This window comes from Microtus oregoni, unplaced genomic scaffold (assembly GCF_018167655.1).
Source record: "Microtus oregoni isolate MIOR12 unplaced genomic scaffold, Mior012 000031F_ref0000149, whole genome shotgun sequence".
Taxonomy (NCBI): Eukaryota; Metazoa; Chordata; class Mammalia; order Rodentia; family Cricetidae; genus Microtus; species Microtus oregoni.
Genome location: NW_024543090.1, coordinates 26,819,486 through 26,840,821, shown reverse-complemented (window position 1 = coordinate 26,840,821; position 21,336 = coordinate 26,819,486). Strand labels below are relative to the sequence as shown.

General features: G+C 43.1%; 1 protein-coding gene across 2 annotated transcripts in view; it reads left to right on the top strand.

The window, feature by feature from the left end:
* Cep152 (centrosomal protein 152) overlaps positions 1–17,411 on the top strand; it is a 65,552-nt gene extending 48,141 nt beyond the window's left edge. For both annotated transcript variants that reach the window (XM_041678931.1, XM_041678930.1), the window contains 7 exons: positions 237–887; positions 4,093–4,234; positions 10,662–10,758; positions 11,449–11,552; positions 13,686–13,842; positions 14,056–14,168; positions 16,155–17,411. In XM_041678931.1, coding sequence (XP_041534865.1) covers positions 237–887; positions 4,093–4,234; positions 10,662–10,758; positions 11,449–11,552; positions 13,686–13,842; positions 14,056–14,168; positions 16,155–17,143 — 2,253 coding nt within the window. In that variant the 3' untranslated portion in view covers positions 17,144–17,411. The remainder of the gene's footprint in view (positions 1–236; positions 888–4,092; positions 4,235–10,661; positions 10,759–11,448; positions 11,553–13,685; positions 13,843–14,055; positions 14,169–16,154) is intronic.
* The last annotated feature ends 3,925 nt before the right edge of the window (positions 17,412–21,336 follow it).

The window sequence follows — 21,336 nt, the reverse complement described above, 5'->3', positions numbered from 1 at the left end:
CACAGGTGAGGGCACGCCCGCACTAAAATAAGAAAAGAATAGCCTTAAGTCTAGTATAAGCAGATTTTACAGAATGTATGTCACATCTAGATTTGTTTTTCCCTTTATTTTTTATTTTAAATTGCTTGTTTAGTTGGGAGGTTAGCCCAGACCTTAGGATTTGTTGTTACTAAAGACTGCCAGAGACGTTCAGATGAGTGCTGCTGACCCTCTCGCCTTGCTGCTGTGCCCTTTAGCTGTCACTTGCTCTCTCTGAAGCTAAAGAGAAATGGAAAAGTGAGCTTGAAAATGTGAAGCCAAATATAATAGCTGTCAAGGAACTGGAAGAGAAAATTCACTCTCTCCAGAAGGAACTGGAGTTAAAGGATGAAGAAGTCCCTGTGGTTGTCAGGGCTGAGCTGGCGAAGGCTCGAACTGAATGGAACAGAGAAAAACAGGAAGAAATTCATAGGATTCAAGAACAAAATGAGGAAGATTATCGGCAGTTTTTAGATGAGCATCGAAATAAAATTAACGAGGTGCTTACAGCAGCTAAAGAGGACTTTGTGAAGCAGAAAACTGAACTACTTCTTCGGAAGGAGACAGAATTCCAGGCATCTCTGGACCAGAGTCACAGGGAGTGGACAGTGCAGGAGGCTGAGCGGACGCAACTGGAAATCCATCAGTATGGGGAAGACATCCTCACTGTGCTTGAGTTTCTCCTACGGGACACCCGGAAGGAGGACGCTGGTGATTCACAGGACAGGCAGCTTTTGGAAGTCATGTCAGTTTGTTCTTCAAAATGGATATCTGTGCAGTATTTTGAGAAAGTAAAAGCCTGCATACAGAAAGCACTTCACGATACGGTGCCCTTGCATACAGACAATGCCGCCTCCGAGTGGGAAAAGGTATGTTCTTAGAGTCGAGAAAGCTGTTGCATGCCAGGGGTGGTGCAGAAGGTGAGTCTGGTGGGCTTCTCTCATCCTCATCTTACTATTAATAGGTTAAGATGTTTGTCTTCCCCAGTGAAACTAACTTTATTGCAGCAGATCTAATGGATTACATTTGTTGCTAGTTTTTTATTTTTTATTTTATATATTTTTTAAAATTGCTTCATAGCTCTACTACTATGAGGCAGGGCATTTAGCCTCTAGATATCTATTACTTAATATATGTGTGTGTTATTCTTTATAAAAGCATAAAATTTGAGCAATTAAATAATTGTGTTCCTAACCACTTCAAGAAGTACATGTCTTATTAAGACAGGGGGTTGTTTGCTTCTTGTTTTGTTTTTTTCTGAAGAGGTTAGAAGTCAATTTCTTGTCCTCAATGAATTTGTGTTGTTGGAGGAGGCTGCTTGTTCATCCCGGCCACCCAGAACTGAAATAATCACACAGAAGCTATATTGTTTAAATCACTGTTTGGCCCATTAGCTCTAGCTTCTAATTGGCTAACTCTTACATCTTAATTTAACCCATCTCCATTAATCTGTGCATCACCACAAGGTCATGGCCTACCAGCAAAGTTTCAGTGCGTCTGTCTCTGGTGGAGATTCCATGGCTTCTTTCTGGCTCTGCCTCCTTTCTCCCAGCATTCAGTTTAGTTTTCCCCACCTAGCTCTGTTCCCCTATAGCTCTGCTATAGGCCCAAAGCAGTTCCTTTAGTAACCAGTGGCATTTACAGCATACAGAGGGGAATCCCACCCACATCAGTGTCTTATTATACAAAAAGTGACAATGAGGTCCCAAAATTGTTAAAAAGAAACAAACGAACAAGAGTTTTGATGCATTTGCCAAAATTCCTGGAGTACAGTTTCATAGATGCTCTATACCAGTGCATGCAGAATGAATTCTCTGTGTCCTTTTAGTCATGCAAGTACTGTCTGAGGCCAGATGAAACCAGCCTGGACCAATTTAGGATTCAAGTGTGTGGCCAGCCCGTTTCAGTGTTCAGGACCAGGTGGGACAGTGTCTGAATGGACTGTGAGGCAAGCTTTTGCCATCAGAGTTCGGGTCTGTGAAGACATCACTGTTCAAGACTATTCTAGGCCATTTTCCATCATTTGGTGTTAATGCCTACTGGAAATGCATATAAGCCAGGGTGGGAGTTCAGTGTAGGAGACAAGCTAGCGAGTCACTTTGGGCAAATCTGTGTCATTGGCCATCCAGAAAAAGAGAATCCAGCTCCCTGGTCCAGTTCCTGACCCTGGCATCTGCTGGCCTGTTTGCGTCCTACATATGAAATAGGACAGAACTTTAGAACCAAAGGAGCCGAAATGGTCAGTCCACCTCGTCCCAGTTCATCCAGTTCATATGTTTATCTTTGATTTTACAATGATGCTACTATTATGTAGTTGCCATCAATAAAAATGACTGGCAAGATTACTTCCCATGAGCATTGCTTAATACTTCATTGAGAATCTTGGGGAGAAACAATTAAAATAAGAAAAATAACAGGTTTTAGGAATAGAGGTGATGAAGAAATCATGTTGCTGCCTTCAAATTTGTTTGTCTAGGAAAGAGTCCTTACAAGTGAAAAAAATGGCACTCCCTTTCTCCTGTGTGTGTTATTGTAGATGGTTATTACATCCAAGGTCTAGTTGCTGATAAATGTGATTTTTTTCCTATAGTGAAAATGTGGGATTTTCAAGGCATTTCATTTTATGTCAGTGCAAAAATCAGTCTGGAGGTCTTTCAGGGCCTGCAATTGCACAAGCAGTGTAAGCTCATCCGTGTGACTTGTCTGGCTCATGGCTGTGGACATGAGACAATGCGGCTAAGAGCTGAGACTTACACAGCTGTCTGTGGGTGGGTCGAGCTACATTCTTGAGGAAGACGGCTTGACACGCCTAATCTCTAGTTTGTCATAGAAGCAGGACTTGACCTGCTGCCCTGTAGCCACCACAGCTCAGGACACTGGGGGTCAATTAATGATTCCTGTACACATTCCATAAATATGAAAGTGTGCTGTACACATTCCATAAATATGAAAGGCTGATTTATAGCTTATTAAAGCTGTAGGGCTTAAAATTGCTCATGAAAATTGAGATAAACCAAAGCTTGCTAAGACAGGAAGGATGCAGGAAGTGAGAAAGACAATTTTTTAAGAAAATGTACTATTGAAGGATATTACTAAAATAGTTCCTAATAGATAGAAGAAAATGGAAATATTGGGAAAATTCCAAGCAAATTTAGTCAGTGTGTTCTGTCACCTTCCAGAGACAAGTTAAAGCTAGATAGCGTTAGTAGGTGTTCAAAATCTGAACATTCTGCTTTAAAAGCAGTGAATTTGGTAAGTAGAATGCCTGAGAGTGACAGACACTAAGAGCCTTCATCATGCAGAAAGGGCCTGGTGCAATAGGTTCACTTCTGTAAGCATTGTCTGTCTTTAATTTGGCATTCAAGTGTCTTTCTCACCTACTAACAGAATATGTTAAAGTACTTATTTTTTTTGGGGGGGGGGATTTTTTTTTTTTTTTTTTTTTGAGACAGGGTTTCTCCATAGCTTTTTGGTTCCTGTCCTGGAACTAGCTCTTGTAGACCAGGCTGGCCTCGAACTCACAGAGATCCGCCCACCTCTGCCTCCCGAATGCTGGGATTAAAGGTATGCGCCATCACCGCCCGGCTTAAAGTACTTATTTTTGAATATGTTAGGAGGTAAACTGTCTGATTCAGAGTTGCTAGTGGATTTGAGTCTGGTTGCGTTGAAAGTGTGCTAGATTTTCAGGAATAATTCTGGTACTGTTCATTCTCTCCTGTCCCGTGGCTGTTGCATTTGGATGTTATTCCTGTACCATCCTAAGAGGGACACTGCTGATGGAGAGAGCTAGACTGTTGATAGGCAGTGTTTTCTTTTTGTTTTGTTTTGTGTTTCTCTGTGTGTAGCCCTGGCTGTCCAGGAACTCGCTCTGTAGACCTGACTGGCCTCAAATTTGGAGGTTCACTTGCCTCTGCCTCCCAAGTGCTGGAATTAAAGGTGCGCACTACTACTGCCTGACTTCTTTTTGTATTTTTAATATTAGAATTACATTTCTTTATTCTTTAAAGTTAGGATTTTAAACAAATATTTGTAGAATTTCCCCCAGGTATTAAGTAAGATGATATTTTATTTCAGAGGAATATGGTTAAGACCTCCGTAGATCCTGTCAGCTGGAACACTGGCCAAGGAGACCCTGGAGTCCCAGCACCCCTTCCTGTCTCCACCTCTGGACGCTGTGCTCAGTCCTTGGCTTTGCCAGAAGCAGAAGCGGAAACTGGTACTGATTTTGTTTGCTGTCTAGATTGCATTTTGTATTCAGGGGCAGGGTTCTCTTAGACCCTCTTCCATCCTGCTGGACTTTCTTCCATTCCCAAATGATGCTACGGAGTGAAGAGTGAGAGGTGGGTAGACCAGTCAGACATTTAGACCTGACTGTTGAGAAATCGAGGGTTTCACATAAGGGAATTGCCAAATATGGACAGTGGAGACTACATTCAAATCACTGAAACTTATTTCAGTTGTTTCTCTCTTTATTTACTTAAAATACAATTACGTCATTTAGCCTCCCCCTCATACCCTTTCAGTCCCTCCCATCCATCCTCCCAAACTCATGATCTCTTTTTATTTCATTTTTATTGATGTGTGTATGTGTCATCTTCTGCAAAAAAATGTTTTTCAAGGAGAGGTGAGAGAGAGCTTTGTTTATCTGTGGGTGTAAGGATGGCTATTAGAATGTAGTTACTTAGGATAGTGGTTTAGGAAGTGGCAGTGGTAGACTCTGTCTCCTGAGAGTGGGGTTGCAGACAGTTGTGAGCTCCTGTGTGGGTGCTGGGAATCAAACTCAGGTCTTTCGGAAGAGCAGCCAGTGCGCTAAACTGCTGAGCCATCTCTCCAGCCCTAAGTAACTTACTTCTTATGCTATGCTGCAGCCCTTCGTATTCAGAATTTACCTGGGAATATGAATCTGTTGATTATTCCTGAGATTTCCGAACTAGGAATTGGCAAATCATGAGTCCATCCTTTCCCATATACTGAACCTTTGTAGTCTGTTCCTGTCCTATACCCTCTGCTGCTGCATAATCGCCCTTTGTTGTAACCTGCAGAAGACTGATAGCTGCCTGGGTATTGAGTCACACATTCTCATGCACCTAACACAGTAGGCAGTATTGCAGTTCTTGTCTTTGCTCTCATCAGAGCCTTTCCCCTTGCCTCTCTGTTCTAGTTGGCTGGGAGTACCTTACTGAGTTAGTGGATGGCAGTAGGACCATAATTTGTATTTTGTTTCATGTATCACATTTGTAATAGCTTGAGATTTACGTTGTAATCTGTTAAATGGTAGAGACAATATTTAGACGTGACTTGGCTTCTTATGAAAGAAACTGGCTTGGGCTAAAGGCCAACAGCACTGTGCAAAGATTCATTTTTCTTCCCTTGTCTTTTTCCTGTAAGCGTATCCATAAGCTCATTAGGAAAGACTTTATTCTGTTAAATCCTAGTATCTGTCTTAGGGTTTTTATTGCTGTGAAAAGACACCATGGCAACTTTTAAAAAGCAAAACTCTTAATTGTGGTGGTTCACTTGCCATTTCAGAGGTTCAGTCCATTCTCATCCTGATAGGAGCGGGCAGCCTGCAGACAGAGGAATAGTTGAGAGTCCTACATCTTGACTTAGAGGCAACAGGAAGTTGACTGACTGACACATGGTAGTATCCATGAGCATAGGATACCTCAAAGCCCTCCCCCACAGTGACACATTTCCTCCAACAAGGCCATATCTGCTCCACCAAAGCTATACCTCCTATTAATGCCACTCCCGATGAGATTATGAGAGCCAGTTACATTAAAACTACCACAGTACCACTTCCAGAAGTTACCATGGGGGGATGTTAGATTTGCTTATAGTTTCCTAATCTTGTTATTTTAAGTAATTTAACCACTGATGATGAAGTATTTGCTATATGTCAAGAATATGAATAGTAGTGGTAAGTTATGAAAGCTTATAGCCAGGAACCCACCATTTGGCTTAAGAAATAGTGGGTCTGCAGGACTAACACAGTCAGTCCCCCACAGCATCTCCCAGCCTGTGGAAACAGAGTCTGATTTTCAAAAGTCGTTTTATTTTTTTTTATTTTGACAAACATATATATATATATATATATATATATATATATATATATATACACACACACACACACACACACACACATATATATATACTAAAACATGATAGAAATGGATTAATGCATTTTATATTTATAATTTGATTTTCCTCCATCCAACATCATGCTTCTATGATTTGTCCGTGTGATGAAACCCTAGTTCACCTATTTTTATGCCTATATTATTATTATTATTATATTGCTGGCATAATTGTTTCTTGAGAGTGGACATTTAGCTGGTTTTCAGTCTTACCGTCAGTCTTCAGTGAGAAGTCTGGACTCAGCCTGCTGCACTGGTGCATACTCCTACAACTCGGTGGTGTTTATGAACAAAGTTGGCACCTCTGAAAAGAAACAGGGAAATCAGGAGGGTGCTGCAAATAATGTCTCTGGGTCACTGACTCAGTGCCTCAGATACTCATCACCTACCCTGTGCCTACTTTCTCTCTACTTTAGCGTATCATTTACAGTCATAGTTACCTATCTTTGGTGACACTTTTGTATATTACTTTAATTTTATAAATTCTATGTATTACTGGTAGTAATACTGTTATTTGTTGTACTCTTACTATATGACAGGTACTTAACTATATGTCAAAGGATTTTGTTTATGGCTCCCAGAACTTTTAAATAAATTTAAATTTGTTGATAATTTCTAGCTTACAAAAAGTAGTTACAAGAATAAAATAGTTTCATGAAACACTCAAGTAGCTAGCAATACCTGTTGATGACATTTTTTCTGTTTTGTGGTAATGTGTATATATATGTAAATATTCATTCTAGAACTATCTGAGGGTATGCAACATACATTGTGTTATTTTATGCATAAATGCCTCAGTCTGTGTTCTCTAGGAATAGGGTTTTTTTTCCCCTTGCATAATCTTAGTATAGAAATTTTAACATTACAGTGTCAACCTGCTGTTTCATTCTGATCTTGCCAGGGTACCCAAAGGCTGTCTACTGTGGCGTGTGCTCATTCTCCTTGTGTCTTATACCCATACACCTTTGCATCCCTTGGTGTAAATCATCCCACAGCGTCTTTGTCTTTTTTCAGTTTGAAATGCTGAGGACTAATATTCTTTCTTTTCTTCCCCCTCATTCTTTTTGTTTGTGTTTTGGTTTTTATTTAGTTAATTTTACATCCTGGCCACATTTCCCCTTTCTTCTCCCATTTCCTATCCCCCACCTTGCCACCTTCCATCTACTCCTCCTCTGTTTCTGTTCAGAAAGGGGGAGACCTCCCTTTTCAATACAGAACTTACTCATTTGAGGTTTATCTTCTGTTCTCATGACTCTGTTTGGATTGTGTCTTCTTGGCTGGAAGGCTACAGTAGTGGTATCTTTTCACATTTGGAGCACATAGTATTCGCTTTTCTTTTATTGTTGAGGTTAATTTTGATCACCTGGCCAAAATTGTGTCCAGTTTATTCATTATAAAATTACTGTACTCCCTCCATCTGCGGCAATAAGCAGTCTGCAATGAGGCGCTTTGAGGACCGACCGAACAGCCTTCCCATTAAAGCCTTCTCTTAAGCATGGCAGGCACTGGTGATTCTTGCCTGATTGTCTTTATTGGCCTCATTGAAAAATGATAAGTTTTCCAACCCCGAACAGTTCTCTACATTTATCAGTTGGCATTCAGCATGTTTTTATAACTAAAAAAAACTTTACTTGCTGGTTCATCCGTTCAACTATTTACCTGTCTCTCCATCCGAGTCAGTACTGTATGACTCACATGTTCTTCTTCTTCAGTGCTTTATAGTTAGTTCGTGGATTTAATCAGCTCTCACATTGCTCAGCAGCATCAAGGGAGATTATCACCTGTGTCCTTGTTCTGTGCTCATAATTTTTAGTTCTTTCCTTACTGTCTGGCTTTTCAAGGTATTTCTGTTTCATTTTGTATATACATCTACTTTTAAAGGGAGCCATTTCTTAAAAATTCTGTTAAAAAGTTTTCTTTATGGGGAATGGTAATCAATATTAAGATCTGGGCATTGGTTTTGTAGCCGTTATAAACTGGATGACATTATTGAGTTTTATGTATCAAAACAATGTCAGAGGCTAAGTAACCATGCCAGCGAGTATTGGGACCGAAGTTAGACCTGGCCTCTCTCTTGAACACCCTGCTCTTTCAATTATGCTCTGGCCTTTGGTCATGAGTTCTGCCATCTGGGTTTCTTTTTTCTTACTATCCTGTAACCCAAACAGTTTTATAAAAAGGTTTTGTATCATTTAATTTTTTTCCAGATAAAAAGAGCTTTGAAATTAAAGCTTTCTGCTGTGAACACTGCTTCCAGGAGCTTGAAAAGGGAAAGCAGGAGTGTCAGGAGCTGAGACGGAAACTGGAGAAGAGCCGCAGGCTCCTTCAGCACTTAGAAAGGACACACAGAGCTGCAGTGGAGAAGCTTGGAGGTTAGCGCTGCAGGCTCGCTGCTACTGTAGAAGGCTGACGGGGCCTGGCCAACATGGTCAAGTGGCACGTTGTTGTTAACGTGGGCACCAGTGGCACCGTTATATCCAAACTGATATAATCCAGTCTGGATCTATATTTACTAATTAATATTAGTAAATATCTTACTTGATTATGTGACATCGAAGGCCTAAGTGTGTGTCAGGCAGTGCTCTGTGACTGGAAAGGGAAGTGTTTGTCAAGACGAGCTTCACTCTGGGAAGTGGGACTAGCAGAAGTAAAGCCTGTGGGTCTGGGTAGCTTCCATCCAGTCCTCTCGGGCATGCTGTCAGGGTTATCCGCTACCATTTGCCATTGCCCCTCTGAAGAAGGGAGCTGTTGGCCTAGCATGGCTCCTCCATTCTCCTCTTCACTCACCTCTTCCCTGTGTTCTTGACTGTACATTTGAAATGTTCCCAGTTGTTTTCTTGGCTATTGAGCCTTACCTATGGTGTTATCACTATGTCATGTGTACATGACTCGCTGTTTAGTTTTAGGTCTAACTTTCATGCTTTTGGATTAACTCACAAAATAACGTATCTGATTTTCCCCATTAGATACTAGGCATAGCTGTGTGTCCTGTATTTCCGCATGGGTTTCTCATTCTCTCTGTTGCTGTTCTGTATTCTATCATCCAAACTGTTTCCTGAGGATACAGGATGTGCCTTGTCTTCTCTGCAGAGTCATAGTATCCACAATATACTACTTAGTAAAGGTTTGAATGAATAATAATAATTTAAGAAAAAGCTAAATGTCAGGGTCCCAGACAATTGTGTAAGGGGTGGGAGGAGTCAAGCAAGCACTTTTATTTTTTGCATTCACTTCATGTGTAGTCTTGCCTGGATGCTGGCACTGACTCTCGAGCCTTTCTGCTCCCTTTCCTATCTGCTCGTCTGTCCTTCGTAAAGGCAGCTAAAAATGGACTGGATTGTAATACTTTCTTGTTAAGCCCTCTGCAGTGGTTGTAATTTATATATAGTAATATTTGACCTGGATTGTAACATTTTCTTGCTAAGGCCTCTGCAGTGGTTGTAATTTATATATAGTTAATATTTGACCTGGATTGGAACACTATCTTGCTAAGCCCTCTGCAGTGGTTGTAATTTATATATAATAATATTTAACATTGTACACCATGATCATAAAAGAGTTGCTTTATTTACTTAGAGGCAGGATCTCATTACATAGCCCTGGCTGGCCTAGAACTCACTTTGGAGGCTTAAACGACCTTGAATTCAGAGATCCACCTGTGTCAGCCTCCAGAGCACTGAGGTTAAGAATGTGTCGCCATGCCTGGTGTAGTGTTTAGTTCATAAGCTCTGCTGCTGGGCTGCTTTGTTCAGTCGCTGAGCACTGATGTGTCAGATATAATCTGTTAAGATATGTAACGCTGTCCTCATTTTGCATGTGGGACAAACTCGGGCTTCGAAAGATAAGGAATTTGCTCAGGCCCATCCAGCCAGCAAATTGAGTTAGTGCTTACTTAATCTTGGATCTGCACCCTGCAGGACGCATGTTCTACTTCATAGCCCTTGGGCTCGGTTAGCCTCTCCTGAATACCTTACACCATGTAAAAGAATGGCACATACTTTGGGGTATTTTCTGTTGAGGTTCTTGCTCAACGATTTTTTTTTATGATCATAAACTATACTAGGGACTGAGCATTGGGGAATGTAGCTTGCTGGTAGAATTCTCACATACGATGTACACCACTGAGTTCCAGATGAAGTACTGCAAAAAACGAAGCAGACCCATTCTGGAGAGCTTCTAGTTAGCTGGGAAGGTCAGCACACGCACACCAGACAGTTGAACACCAGTTTCAGGATGTGTGCAGTGGAGGTGAAGAGGAAACATTTTAAATATTGAGAAACTGCATAAGGGAAGATGGAGTGCAGGGCTCACTGGGGAGTGAGAACACGGGAGAGAACTGGTCCAGTTCGGGGCTCACTGGGGAGTGAGAACACGGGAGAGAACTGGTCCAGTGCGGGGCTCACTGGGGAGTGAGAACATGGGAGAGAACTGGAAGTCGGCAGCCCCCTCTGAAGGTGCTTTCGTAGGAACTTAGGAAGGAAGATTAATGCTCACTTTCCGTTACAGAAGAGAACAGCAGAGTGATTGAAGAACTAATAGAGGAAAACAATGACATGAAGAATAAGTTGGAAGCCCTGAGGGCCCTTTGCAGATCACCGCCACGGTAAACCTTAAGACCATTTCGTTTCTAAGCACCTTGGTAATTAGTAGAAACGTCATCCTGGATGTGTTTAATGTGTTATTCACATTGAACAGATTCATAGGAAAGGCTGCATTAGTGCACTGTTTTCTGTCACTTAGGCTGTTTATATATACACGCCATGTGTATGATGTTCAAAAAGTTAGGATTTGGGGCTTATTGTGGCCCTTCACTAATAAGAGCAGAGAAACCTTTCCCTGTGTTACTGGGAACCTCCTGCACTGTGCCCTTCAGTGGCTCTGTCCATATTCATTTCGTGGATTTGCCAGTGTTTACTTAGGCAATCGTAATGTTGATTTGTTGATTTCCTTTTTCTGTTTTGTTCTTGAAACAAGGTTTAATGTCCCCAAGGTTGGCCTCAAGTGTAGCTCAAGATTACCTTGAATTAATTTCAGCCTCTGTCCAGTGAGTGCTGGGATTATAGGTGTGTACCATGAGTCTTGATTTCTGGGGATGGAACTCAGGGCTTCCCTCTACCACCAGAGCTTCCGCCCTGGCCTTCCTCTTATATTAAATAACCGAATAATAGTGGTTCCTTTGTGTGGAATTCTGGGCACATCTCAGGTTATATTATTATTGTAGGAATGAATGTAACTTATCAGGTGACGTTTTTATCACAGCCTCTGTTGTTTTGTGATCTGTTGTTGTTCTTAGGTCGCTGTCTGAAGGAGCCATTGAGACCTCATGGCCGCCATGCAGTAGGCAGGCCTTGGAAGAACTCCGTGGGCAGTACATTAACGCGGTTAAAAAAATTAAACGTGAGTCCCTAAAGAGATTGTCAAGATCCTTGCTGCTGTAGGCCTCTTGCACTGTTGTGAAGTGGAAACTCAGGGTTTGTCATTTTAGTGAATTTTCCAAACTGCCTTTTCTTCAGCCTTAGATTATTGATGTCATTTCAAAACTGCACAGTAATGGATTAGTTTGCCCACGTGACACAAATGGGTTTCTTTTCTAACATTTACTTTTATTCTATCTGTATTTGAGTTTGCCTGTGTGTGTGTCTGCACCATGTGCATGCCGGCTGCTGTAGAGGCCGGAAGATGGTGTCAGATCCGCAAGCACTGGAGTTATGGTTATGTGGTTATGGGCCACTGTGTGGATGCTGGGAACTAAAGCCTGGTCCTCTGCAAGAGAAGCCACTGCTTTTAACCAGTGAGTCATCTCTAGTTCCCAAGAGCAGTTACTTTTATATTCTTGATTATCATTTTTTGGTCTTTGTCTAGTCATCAGAAACAAATTGCCTTAAAATGTAATAACCTCACAACATAAAAACTTGCACCGAAGAACATGCGACGGAAGACTGGAACATGGCTCAGAGGCAGAGCTTCCGCAGCCTGTGCGGGAGGGGCAGAGGAGGGCAGGGAGAGGCCAGTGTGTCACCTGCGGCAGCTTCCTGTTGTAGACAGAGGGACTGTGGGAGAATCCAGTCAGTGTTATTCTCTCTTATCCCAGCGACTCCCACTCTGCCATGGCTGCGTCAGCACCGCCGCTCTGTAGAGCAGCTCAGGGATTCCAGAGTACAGGCTCCTGCGTTTCAGCTACAGAAGTGCAGAGGAACGTACTTTCCTCCTAAAATTGCTTTCACAAAAGGCAGGAAAGGTCTCAGATTCTAATTGTTAGGTATCAGAGTCCCTTAGATGTGAAAGGCCGATCAGCACCATCAGTGAGATTTCTAATTCTTTGTGCTAGCAAAGGGCATGGTTAGAACAAACAGTTCTTACACGTTTCCATTGAGAAGTAGAAATTAAGCCGTTTTCATCCTGATATAACACACGTTATGTTTTAGTTAACTTTTAGAAGGGTAATTGGAGGTTTTGTGGCAACATCATTTTAATTTTCTCATTGGAAAGAAGGGACAGTGGACCCCCAGTTAGCATTGTCCATAGAGCGTCTAATTTTCAGAAGTTTACTGGCACCGGCAGGGCACCCCTGTGTGAGAGCCATTCCTAATACAGTAAGGTGTCAAGTGCAGCCCTAGATCTAGGTTTTAAAAGTTAGCTTAACCAGCAGTAGCGCGAATGAAAGCCACGCTGACGAAGAGAAAGGTATGGAGTAAGACTATGTGCCTTTCCGAAGGGAGCACGGTTCTCCCCGCTCTGCAGAACACCTTGTACAGCCCTCGTGAGTTGTTTACTCTTCCATAGATGATGCTGAAAACGCCGGCTAAGGATGTGTAGCACGGTTAATACAAACCCAGAGACAGATATTGGGCTTCAAACTGAAGATCAGGAAAACACAGCAGCCAGCCACCAGAGAGCTCTTACCTCTATGAGATCTTCAGACTGAAAGAGCAATCCTGTCTCTTCCCATTTTATATTCCTCTCAGGGCTGGGATTAAAGGCATGCACCACTACCACCCAGTTTCTATGACAAACTAGTGTGGCTCCTGGGATTAAAGGTGTCCCACCACTGCCTGGTCTGTATAACTGACCATGTGACTGTTTTATTCTCTGATCTTCAGGCAAGCTTCATTTATTAAAATACAAATGAAATAGCACTACAAGAATGGACTAGAGATTTCTAGAACACAGAGAATATGAGTTTTCCTCCTTTCCAGTGTCTGCCTTTCTGCTCACTCCTGGGCATTTCTTTCTCAGCAGAATCATAAGGCACAGTAGAACACATGCTCCTGCTCACTGCATTGAGTGCCTTAGAATATGACAGAATACATCGTGGTTTTCCCCACGTGCAGCCATCTCCATCTTAGGACTAACAGTGCTTTTCTTTTGAGTCCACCAAAGTGCACTGGGAAGTGTTCTGTTCTAAAGACCATGGAAAGCACAACGTTTAAACCATGCTTCCTTCACCTCATCTGCCAGAAAACTGGTCTGAAGTTTGCACCGCCTGTTTTTGGAAAAACAGTGAAAGTTGGGATTCTCCACCCTCTGCAGGTGACATGCTTCGATACATTCAGGAGAGCAAGGAAAGAGCTGCAGAAATGGTAAAGGCAGAAGTGTTACGGGAACGGCAGGAAACTGCCCGGAAGATGCGCAAGTATTACCTGACTTGCCTTCAGCAGATCCTGCAGGATAATGGAAAGGAGGAGGGGTGAGTTCAGTGTACACTGCATGTCCCGACCGCACCAGGGCTGTGTGCCATTGTTTCCTTAACCACAGAATTAACTGTTTAGGTGATCATGAAGTTTAGGCTGGGTTTCCCTCAGTGTTGGCAGAACTTAATAATGGAAACAATCCCAGGACTGAGCAGTCTTGTGTGTTTCATTTAAACTGTTTTGATTTTATATTATGGAATGCCCCACAGAGCGGAGAAAAAGATTATGAATGCTGCTAGCAAACTCGCTACAATGGCAGAGCTGCTGGGGACAATCGCGGAGTCAGACTGCGGAGTCAGGTGTGCACAGGCAGGCCCCTCAGGTGGGTCTCTCTTCACTGGATATCCTGTGTTCTCTGTATGAAAAGGGGTGGCTCTGTAAGGAGTCAGAGTTGACTTAGAAGGTTGCACGAGGGGGAAGGAGAATGGAGAAAACTGGTTTGTGGTTTCCACAAGTAGGCTGCGTAGCCTCACCAGCTGCCACTGTGGCATCCATCCTGAGAAGTGGACAAGATTTTAAATGACAAAGCATGAACAAAAAGGCAAAATTGTAACTAGATTTCAAGTGGTTGCAGTTGATAGACGGAAGTTGTAGGATGTGTGAGAAAATGGGAAACCTCAGCTCAAAACTGCCCCACAACAGCAAAAGTAGGAGTAAACCTATTTCACATGTGGGATCGTGTGTCCCAGGAGAAGCAGTGGCCCGTGGGTGCCAGTGATAAGCTGGTGATGTAGACAGTGCCCACGTGGAAGCACTGCTTTTATTTCTCCCCTTTCCTTCTCCCTTCTCTCCAATTTCCTTCCCTCCCCCTCTCCTTCCCATTTCGTTTCTCTTTTCCTTCCCCAACCGTAGTGTTGGCCAAGTGGAAGCAGAGCAGGTATCTGGACGTGAAGAATGTACTGTTAGCCTCTATCCCTGAGCATCAGCTCTCAGGTCTTTTTGCCTCCTTGTAACACAGCTCCTCAGTCATGCAGCACAGACAGACACTGCATTCAAGACATCTAAGAGATAAACAATTAACCAAGAATCATCATTTATTTAAAGAACATCATCACGAGAGAGATGCAGAAACAGATGCAGAACAAAGCTAACAGAATGCGTACCTAAGACAAGAATACTTCAAAAGCAGAACCTGAGGATGTTCAGCAGGATAGTAAATGTTCTTAGAAAGATGTAAACTTTAGGAAAGCGGAGAAGAAATGAATATATGACTTCCAAACTACTAGAGGAAAATCTTTTAAGGAAAGGTTTAGTCTACCAAAATCAAGGAAGAGAAAAGGCTAGAAGACATGCATAAACAAACACTAAAAGTAGTTTGCAACATCAGCAACCACTGGATGTGAATGGGGTAAGGGTTTTACAAATACTGATGCTGAGTTCTCGTGAAAATAGAACTCAAGGTAACAGAATGATAACAAGGAGATGAAATGGGGCCATTAGAATTTAAACGTAATCACGTGAGTGGACAAAGTAGCACACACATTAGAGGGGCCCGTTATAATGAGATGGTCTCCCATGAGACTGAATAGCACAGCTTTAGTGTCTCAAAAATAAACACTGGTAGAAACACAGGAAGAAGATTACTGTTTCCCAATTAGACATGTTTAACATGCTCTTGTGGAAATTCAGCTTCTGACCTTCTGGTCACCTGGCAGCAGAGATTGTTCAGACACCCAGAATGTTTCTCTCAGAGTCACAAGCGTTACTTGTGGAGGTTTTCGATTGGTCGCTTGAGGTACAAATGGCAGTGGCAAGTAAGAGAGCCATCCTTTGGTGTCAGAACAAGGATGTGAAAATCATGTGTCCAGGAGAACCAGCTTCTGTCGGTCAACTCAGGGTTGCAAGATGACCACTGAAATACAGTTCTGTGGCTGTTTTTCCTCCGATCCAGTGCCCTGTCCTGACTTACAGAGAATGCTCGCCCTGAGCACTAGAGAGATGGGGTTGTTCTCCTGGGCTTTCTTTGTCAGAAACTTCATGCTTGACCTCAGACTCAGAGCAACGTTGAATCGCCGTCAGCTCTTAAAATATTGTAGTACCTACTTAAAAAAAGATGGCATGCTGAAAATAAGGCTTCCTTCTCTGGTGACTCCAGCAGTTGTCAAGTTGACATGACACTAGCCAACACAGTTTGTAACGTTTCAGCCACAAAAACTACCATTTCTATGGACATGAGTAAAAGAAAATTTTATTTGTCTAGCACTGATGCATTTTCTTTAATAATACACAAAATTTTATATTCTTCTCTATAAAGTGTTAATTTTCTCTTAATTCTTTCTTGTGCTCCTGTTTGTTCTTTTGCACATAGTAGCATTTCCCTTGACTTCAGAGATGCTGATGGGCGTTGAAAGATCAGAAAGGAGCGATGTGAATCAGAGTATTCCACATTACAGTGAACGCAAACCAAACAGTGGGAAAACCATCCCCAGAAGTGTGTGTGAGCAAGTTCCTAGGCGGACGGCTGCATCTGGTTTACAGAGGCGCTTAGAGGATCCAGAACACAGAGAAAGAAAGCCCGTGCCTTCCACAGCTTCGCCTTCAGACTGTCAGTGTGGGGAAGGGAGCTGCAGGCCCCCAGACATCTTGGCAAAGAACGTTGCTCCTGAGTTTATTCCATGCAGGGGTGAAGGCGGCTTGGATTTGCGCGAGAAGAAAGACCCACCCAGTCGAGCTGGCTCTGAGTCACTTCTTCATTCAGCCACCCCTTTCCTCAGAACTGCCGAAAAGAAGTCTTCACCTAGATGCGCTTCAGGATCCGTCCACCCACGCCTTAGAGGTCCCAGTGAGACGCCAAGGTTCAAAGCACTTATGTGTACCGAGAGTGCCGCATCTGAGAAGAGTCGGGGTGTGGGCACTCAGGACCCTCCAGTGAAGGATGGAGGGGGCCCCAGTGGCTCTCCAGGCTGGCTTTCTGATAGTGCTCTACCCTGTGGCAGTCGGGCTGGGCTGTCTCTGGACGAGAGCTCCCAAAGTACTCGGGAGGTGCTGGGGGACTCTGTTCAATTGCAACAATTCTCAGCAGTCTGTCTACCAGATGCCCAGAAAAATGATCTGGATTGTCAGAGTGGTTACCCTGCAGAACTGCCCAGAGAAGCCCTGCATTCCCAGCAAAGGAGGATGGGCACGCCTCTGGGCCACTCACCCCAGCAGGCCACTGATATGTTAAAGCCAGACTTCAGAAAACTGAGTGGCCCAGGACCATCTTCAGTGTGTCAGAAGCCTTCGAGAAAGTTAGCTGCTCCCCTGACTAGCCAACAAGATAGTGGCTTTGACAGCCCATTTGCCAATCTAGACTAATCATGTGCCCTAGTTTAGAAGAATCAATACTATTTACACGAGGGGCTGGATGGGAATCCTTTATACTGAAAATCAGTTCCGGGGTCTGCCAGTTTTCATGTGCCCGAGTAAAGTTTTCTCATGCAATCACTTGAGGTTTGGTGGTGCTGTGCTGTGTGATCTGCTTCTGTGTGGCGCTTTCGTCAGTTGCCCAGCCCTCTGCTTTTATATTTATATGCTGACTTATTTGCAGTGTTAAAGTATTTAATAAAGTTGTGTGTAATCTGTAGATTTGTCATGATTTATTTTGTAGTTTATAGTCTAGAAATGGTATTTTGACATCATGCTTGAAATCGACTCAAAAAGTACAGACTTGATTACTTGTGTATGTGACCAGCCAGATGCAGTGTTAAGCTCAACTCATAAATATCAGTATTTGTGTATTAGTTTTCACTGATTTTCCTTATGACTGTTTTTTGATCTATGCATTGTTTGGGAATATGTCACTTTATTTCCAAGAATTTGGGAACACCCCTCCCCCCAACATATACACACACACCCTGAGTTTTTCCCTATTTTCCATTGTTTTTGGAGAATATAGTTTGAAAGATTCCAGTTCTTTTATAGAGGCTTGTATATGGTCTCCGATAGCTTTCAGTGTGCAGTAGGCTTATGGTTAATGGCATTGCCAAGTCTGCCGTGACTGTGCTGATAGTTGTGCCTTTTGGTCTGGGAAGCATGGGATATGGAGAGCTGCAGCGAGGCCTCAGTGCTTCAGAACACTTGCTTTCCTGGTGGAGGACTTGAGTTCAGGTCCCAGCATCCTCTGTCTAATGCCAAGTCCAGGAATCCAAAGCTACCATCTGTCCTCTGCACACGTGTACACACGCATACATACAGACACATAGGCACACACGTGCAAACACACAAACACATACCCTCACACAGAGACACAAGTGAATACAGTCACACATGCAGACATAACACAGATAGGTATGGAAATGTAAGATCATTTCTTACTGTGTGGGGTATGTTCATTTCTGACTTTAATCATACATCTCTCAGTTCTGTCATTCTTTTGTTTCATGTATACATGTTAGGAGTCTGTTTATATTTGCTGTATCTTTCTAATGTACTGATCCTCTACCGTTTAGGATACCCTTTGAATTTAATAGTTCTTATCTTAAAGTTTATTTCACTGTAATGACTGTAGCCATTTCAGCTCTTTCATGATTATTGTTTGCTTGGTGTCTTTTTTTTTTTTCTCTTTTCTTTTTACCCCAACTTTTTTATCCTTTAATTTAATGGGAATCTCTGGCAGCGTATTGCTGGAACTTGCGGGTTTTTTTTTGTTTTAAATCTAAACAAGCTCCTTTTTCTCTTCTTTCCTCCTCTTCCTTTCTTTTTGAGAAAGTATATTTGTGTGTGTGTGTGCGTGTGTTGGGTGTCGGCTGTGAGGCCTTCCCTGGAGCATTGTCAATTCAGAATTCATATGCCAAACCAACTTTTCCCTCTCCCAGTATCTTAGCTAGGGTCTTTATTGTTATGAAGAGACACCATTATCATGGCAACTCTTACAAGGAAAACATTTAAATGGGGTAGCCTGCTTACAGTCTCAGAGGTTCAGTTCACTATCATCTTGACGGGGAACATGGCAGCATGAAGGCAGACATGGTACTGGCTACATCTTGGCTTGCAGGAAACAGGAAGTTGACTAAGACACTGGCAGTATCCTAAGCATAGAGAACCTCAAAACCTGCTCCCACAGTGATACACTTCCTCCAGCAAGGCCATATCCACTCTAACAAGGCCACGCCTAATAGTGCCACTCCCGATGAGATTATGGGGGCCAATTACATTCAAACTATCACATTCCACTCCCTGACCTGACCCCCATAAGCTTGTAACAATATCATAATGGAAAATGCGTTTAGTCCAACTTCAGAAGTCCCCATAGTCTATCACAGTCTCAACAATGTTTAAAAGTTCAGAGAGGAGGGGCAGACTCTGCTGAACGTCCCCCATTACCCTCATCACTGGGAAAACTGGAGACCATTTTACCACGATAGCATGTTTCATGGTGTTGGAAAGGTCAAATGAGGTGTTTTTTTGTTTTTTTGTTTTTTTTTTTGCAAAGGTCCTAATGACAGTCATACATAGTGAAAATTCGGTACATCTGAACTGAGTAAACAAAGCACATTAGCTTCCTCAAGGCTCTGGATGTGAAATCTTCCCCCATTGACCCCTGTCGTCCATGTTTTCAGCACTTGGTAAAAATGACACGCGAGTATATCAATTCTAGATCAAGTAAATTTGTGTTCCCAGGAGGCACAGAGGTTGACCGAAAACTAAGTTTTAAGAAAAGAGAAGAGGATCTCTTAAGATCGGCATGTATCTGGCCCATTGCCAAGAAGAGTTGGCAGCATCTCCATCTGGAGATAAAGATGTCATCCGCTCAAAGCCAACCCCTCTCTCTTCCAGCCACCTCCTGAATACGTGTAGTACAGGCTGACCTTCACACGGCCTTTCTGTGAGGAAAGATTATTTACGTTTATTTACCTGTTCCGAAGTAAACGTTTAAATGCGGGAAGGAAGCAAATCATCTCAAAGACACCAGGAGCACCCAGTGGCTTCCTCTGGTGAAGCACCAAGCTTTGTCCTTTCTAGAGAAGTCTGTACAGACCAGAAACAAACACTGGAGTTTGATGCGGTTTGGATATGGATACCATGTGCAGCAGAGACTGCCAGAACTGAAGAGGCTTTTGTCCTTAGTCCCACAGAGCATGTTACTGTAGATGGAAAAAAAAAAAAGTGACCAAATGGCCAAACAGCCAGCAATCGGTAGCTTCTCATCCCTGGCTCTGCTGTTGTGCCCCCAGTTGCCTACCAGGAGGACGACCCGTGCTGACCTCTCCAGAGACAACATAAGGTAAGTGCGAGGGGCAGACATCCCAGACCAGACTCGGCTCTCAAAGCACGCCTCTGATGGCTGCTCACCTCAGCAACTGGCTGGCCGGAGAAAGCTTGGAAACAGCAGACGCTGTCTTTCCTCAGTACTCATTCCCAGCGAGGACAAGTCTGTGATTATATAATAAGCTTTGTCTCCTGGCCCCCGAAGAGCTGACCTACAATGTCAAATGTGCAACCCATTAAGCAAATTCCACCTAGCCTACAACACATACTTGTCTTCTCGGGACATTCAGCTGCCCTACCACGAGAGCCCTGCCCTCAGTGGTTCCCGCTGGCAAGCCCACTCCCATCTGGATACTTTGTAATCACACAAAGTTTCTCTGTGGGTTTTTAAGAATACAAAATAAGTTGATCTGCCCTCATTGCCCTTTGCATCCATGATTCTAGAGACCATAGATAATTGCTCAGGCCCAGCCTCACAATGCTATCCTGCTGATGAAAATCTTTCCATGGTACCCTGCCTCCTCGGGGGCAATCATAGCTTCGTTTGTTTTCTTCCTTAACTTGCATCCCCCGACAGATGCCAGGTTCCAGTTGTGTTCCCTCTCTAGTCTAGAAACTTTGTGTGCTCCGGGGTTTCTCCCTTTCCCAGTGAGCCCACGGGGTAAGTGGCTGTGCCCTGATGTGAATGGGCTGGCAGAAGTCATTATTTGCTGAGGCCAGATAAAATTGTCAGTGGAAATACCTTCATGGGGAGGGCTGTGTCGTTGTCGCCATAGATGGCGTTTGGAGACACAGATGGCAGCAGCCGCTTCTGTGCATGTTGATATCCAGTCTTTTGCAAGTGCAGCAGATAAAATGATGTTTGTGAAAAGTTTGTTCATAAGCAAGTCCACGTTTCTAAGGTGAACATCAGTGATAGAAGTTATAAGCAGATGTGCATGGAAAGCCCAGTTGCTTGTTCCAGCCCCCAAGTGAAGTCCACCCCCGAAGCAGAGTCTGTATTCGGTCTGTATACACAGGGGCACATGAAGTGGCGTGTGTTGTTTTGTAAGTGGTAGCATTTCGCAGTCATCACTCTGTGCCATTAGAGCCGGCATATGAATGACAGGTCACATTTTTAGTGTTAAAAACCTAGGGCTGGAGAGATGGCTCAGAGGGTAAGAACACTGATTGTTCTTCCAGAGGTCCTGAGTTCAATTCCTAGCATCCACATGGTGGCTCACAACCATCTATAAAGAAATCTGGTGCCCTTTTCTGGCCTGCAGGCACACATGCAGACAGACACTGTAAACAAAATAAAT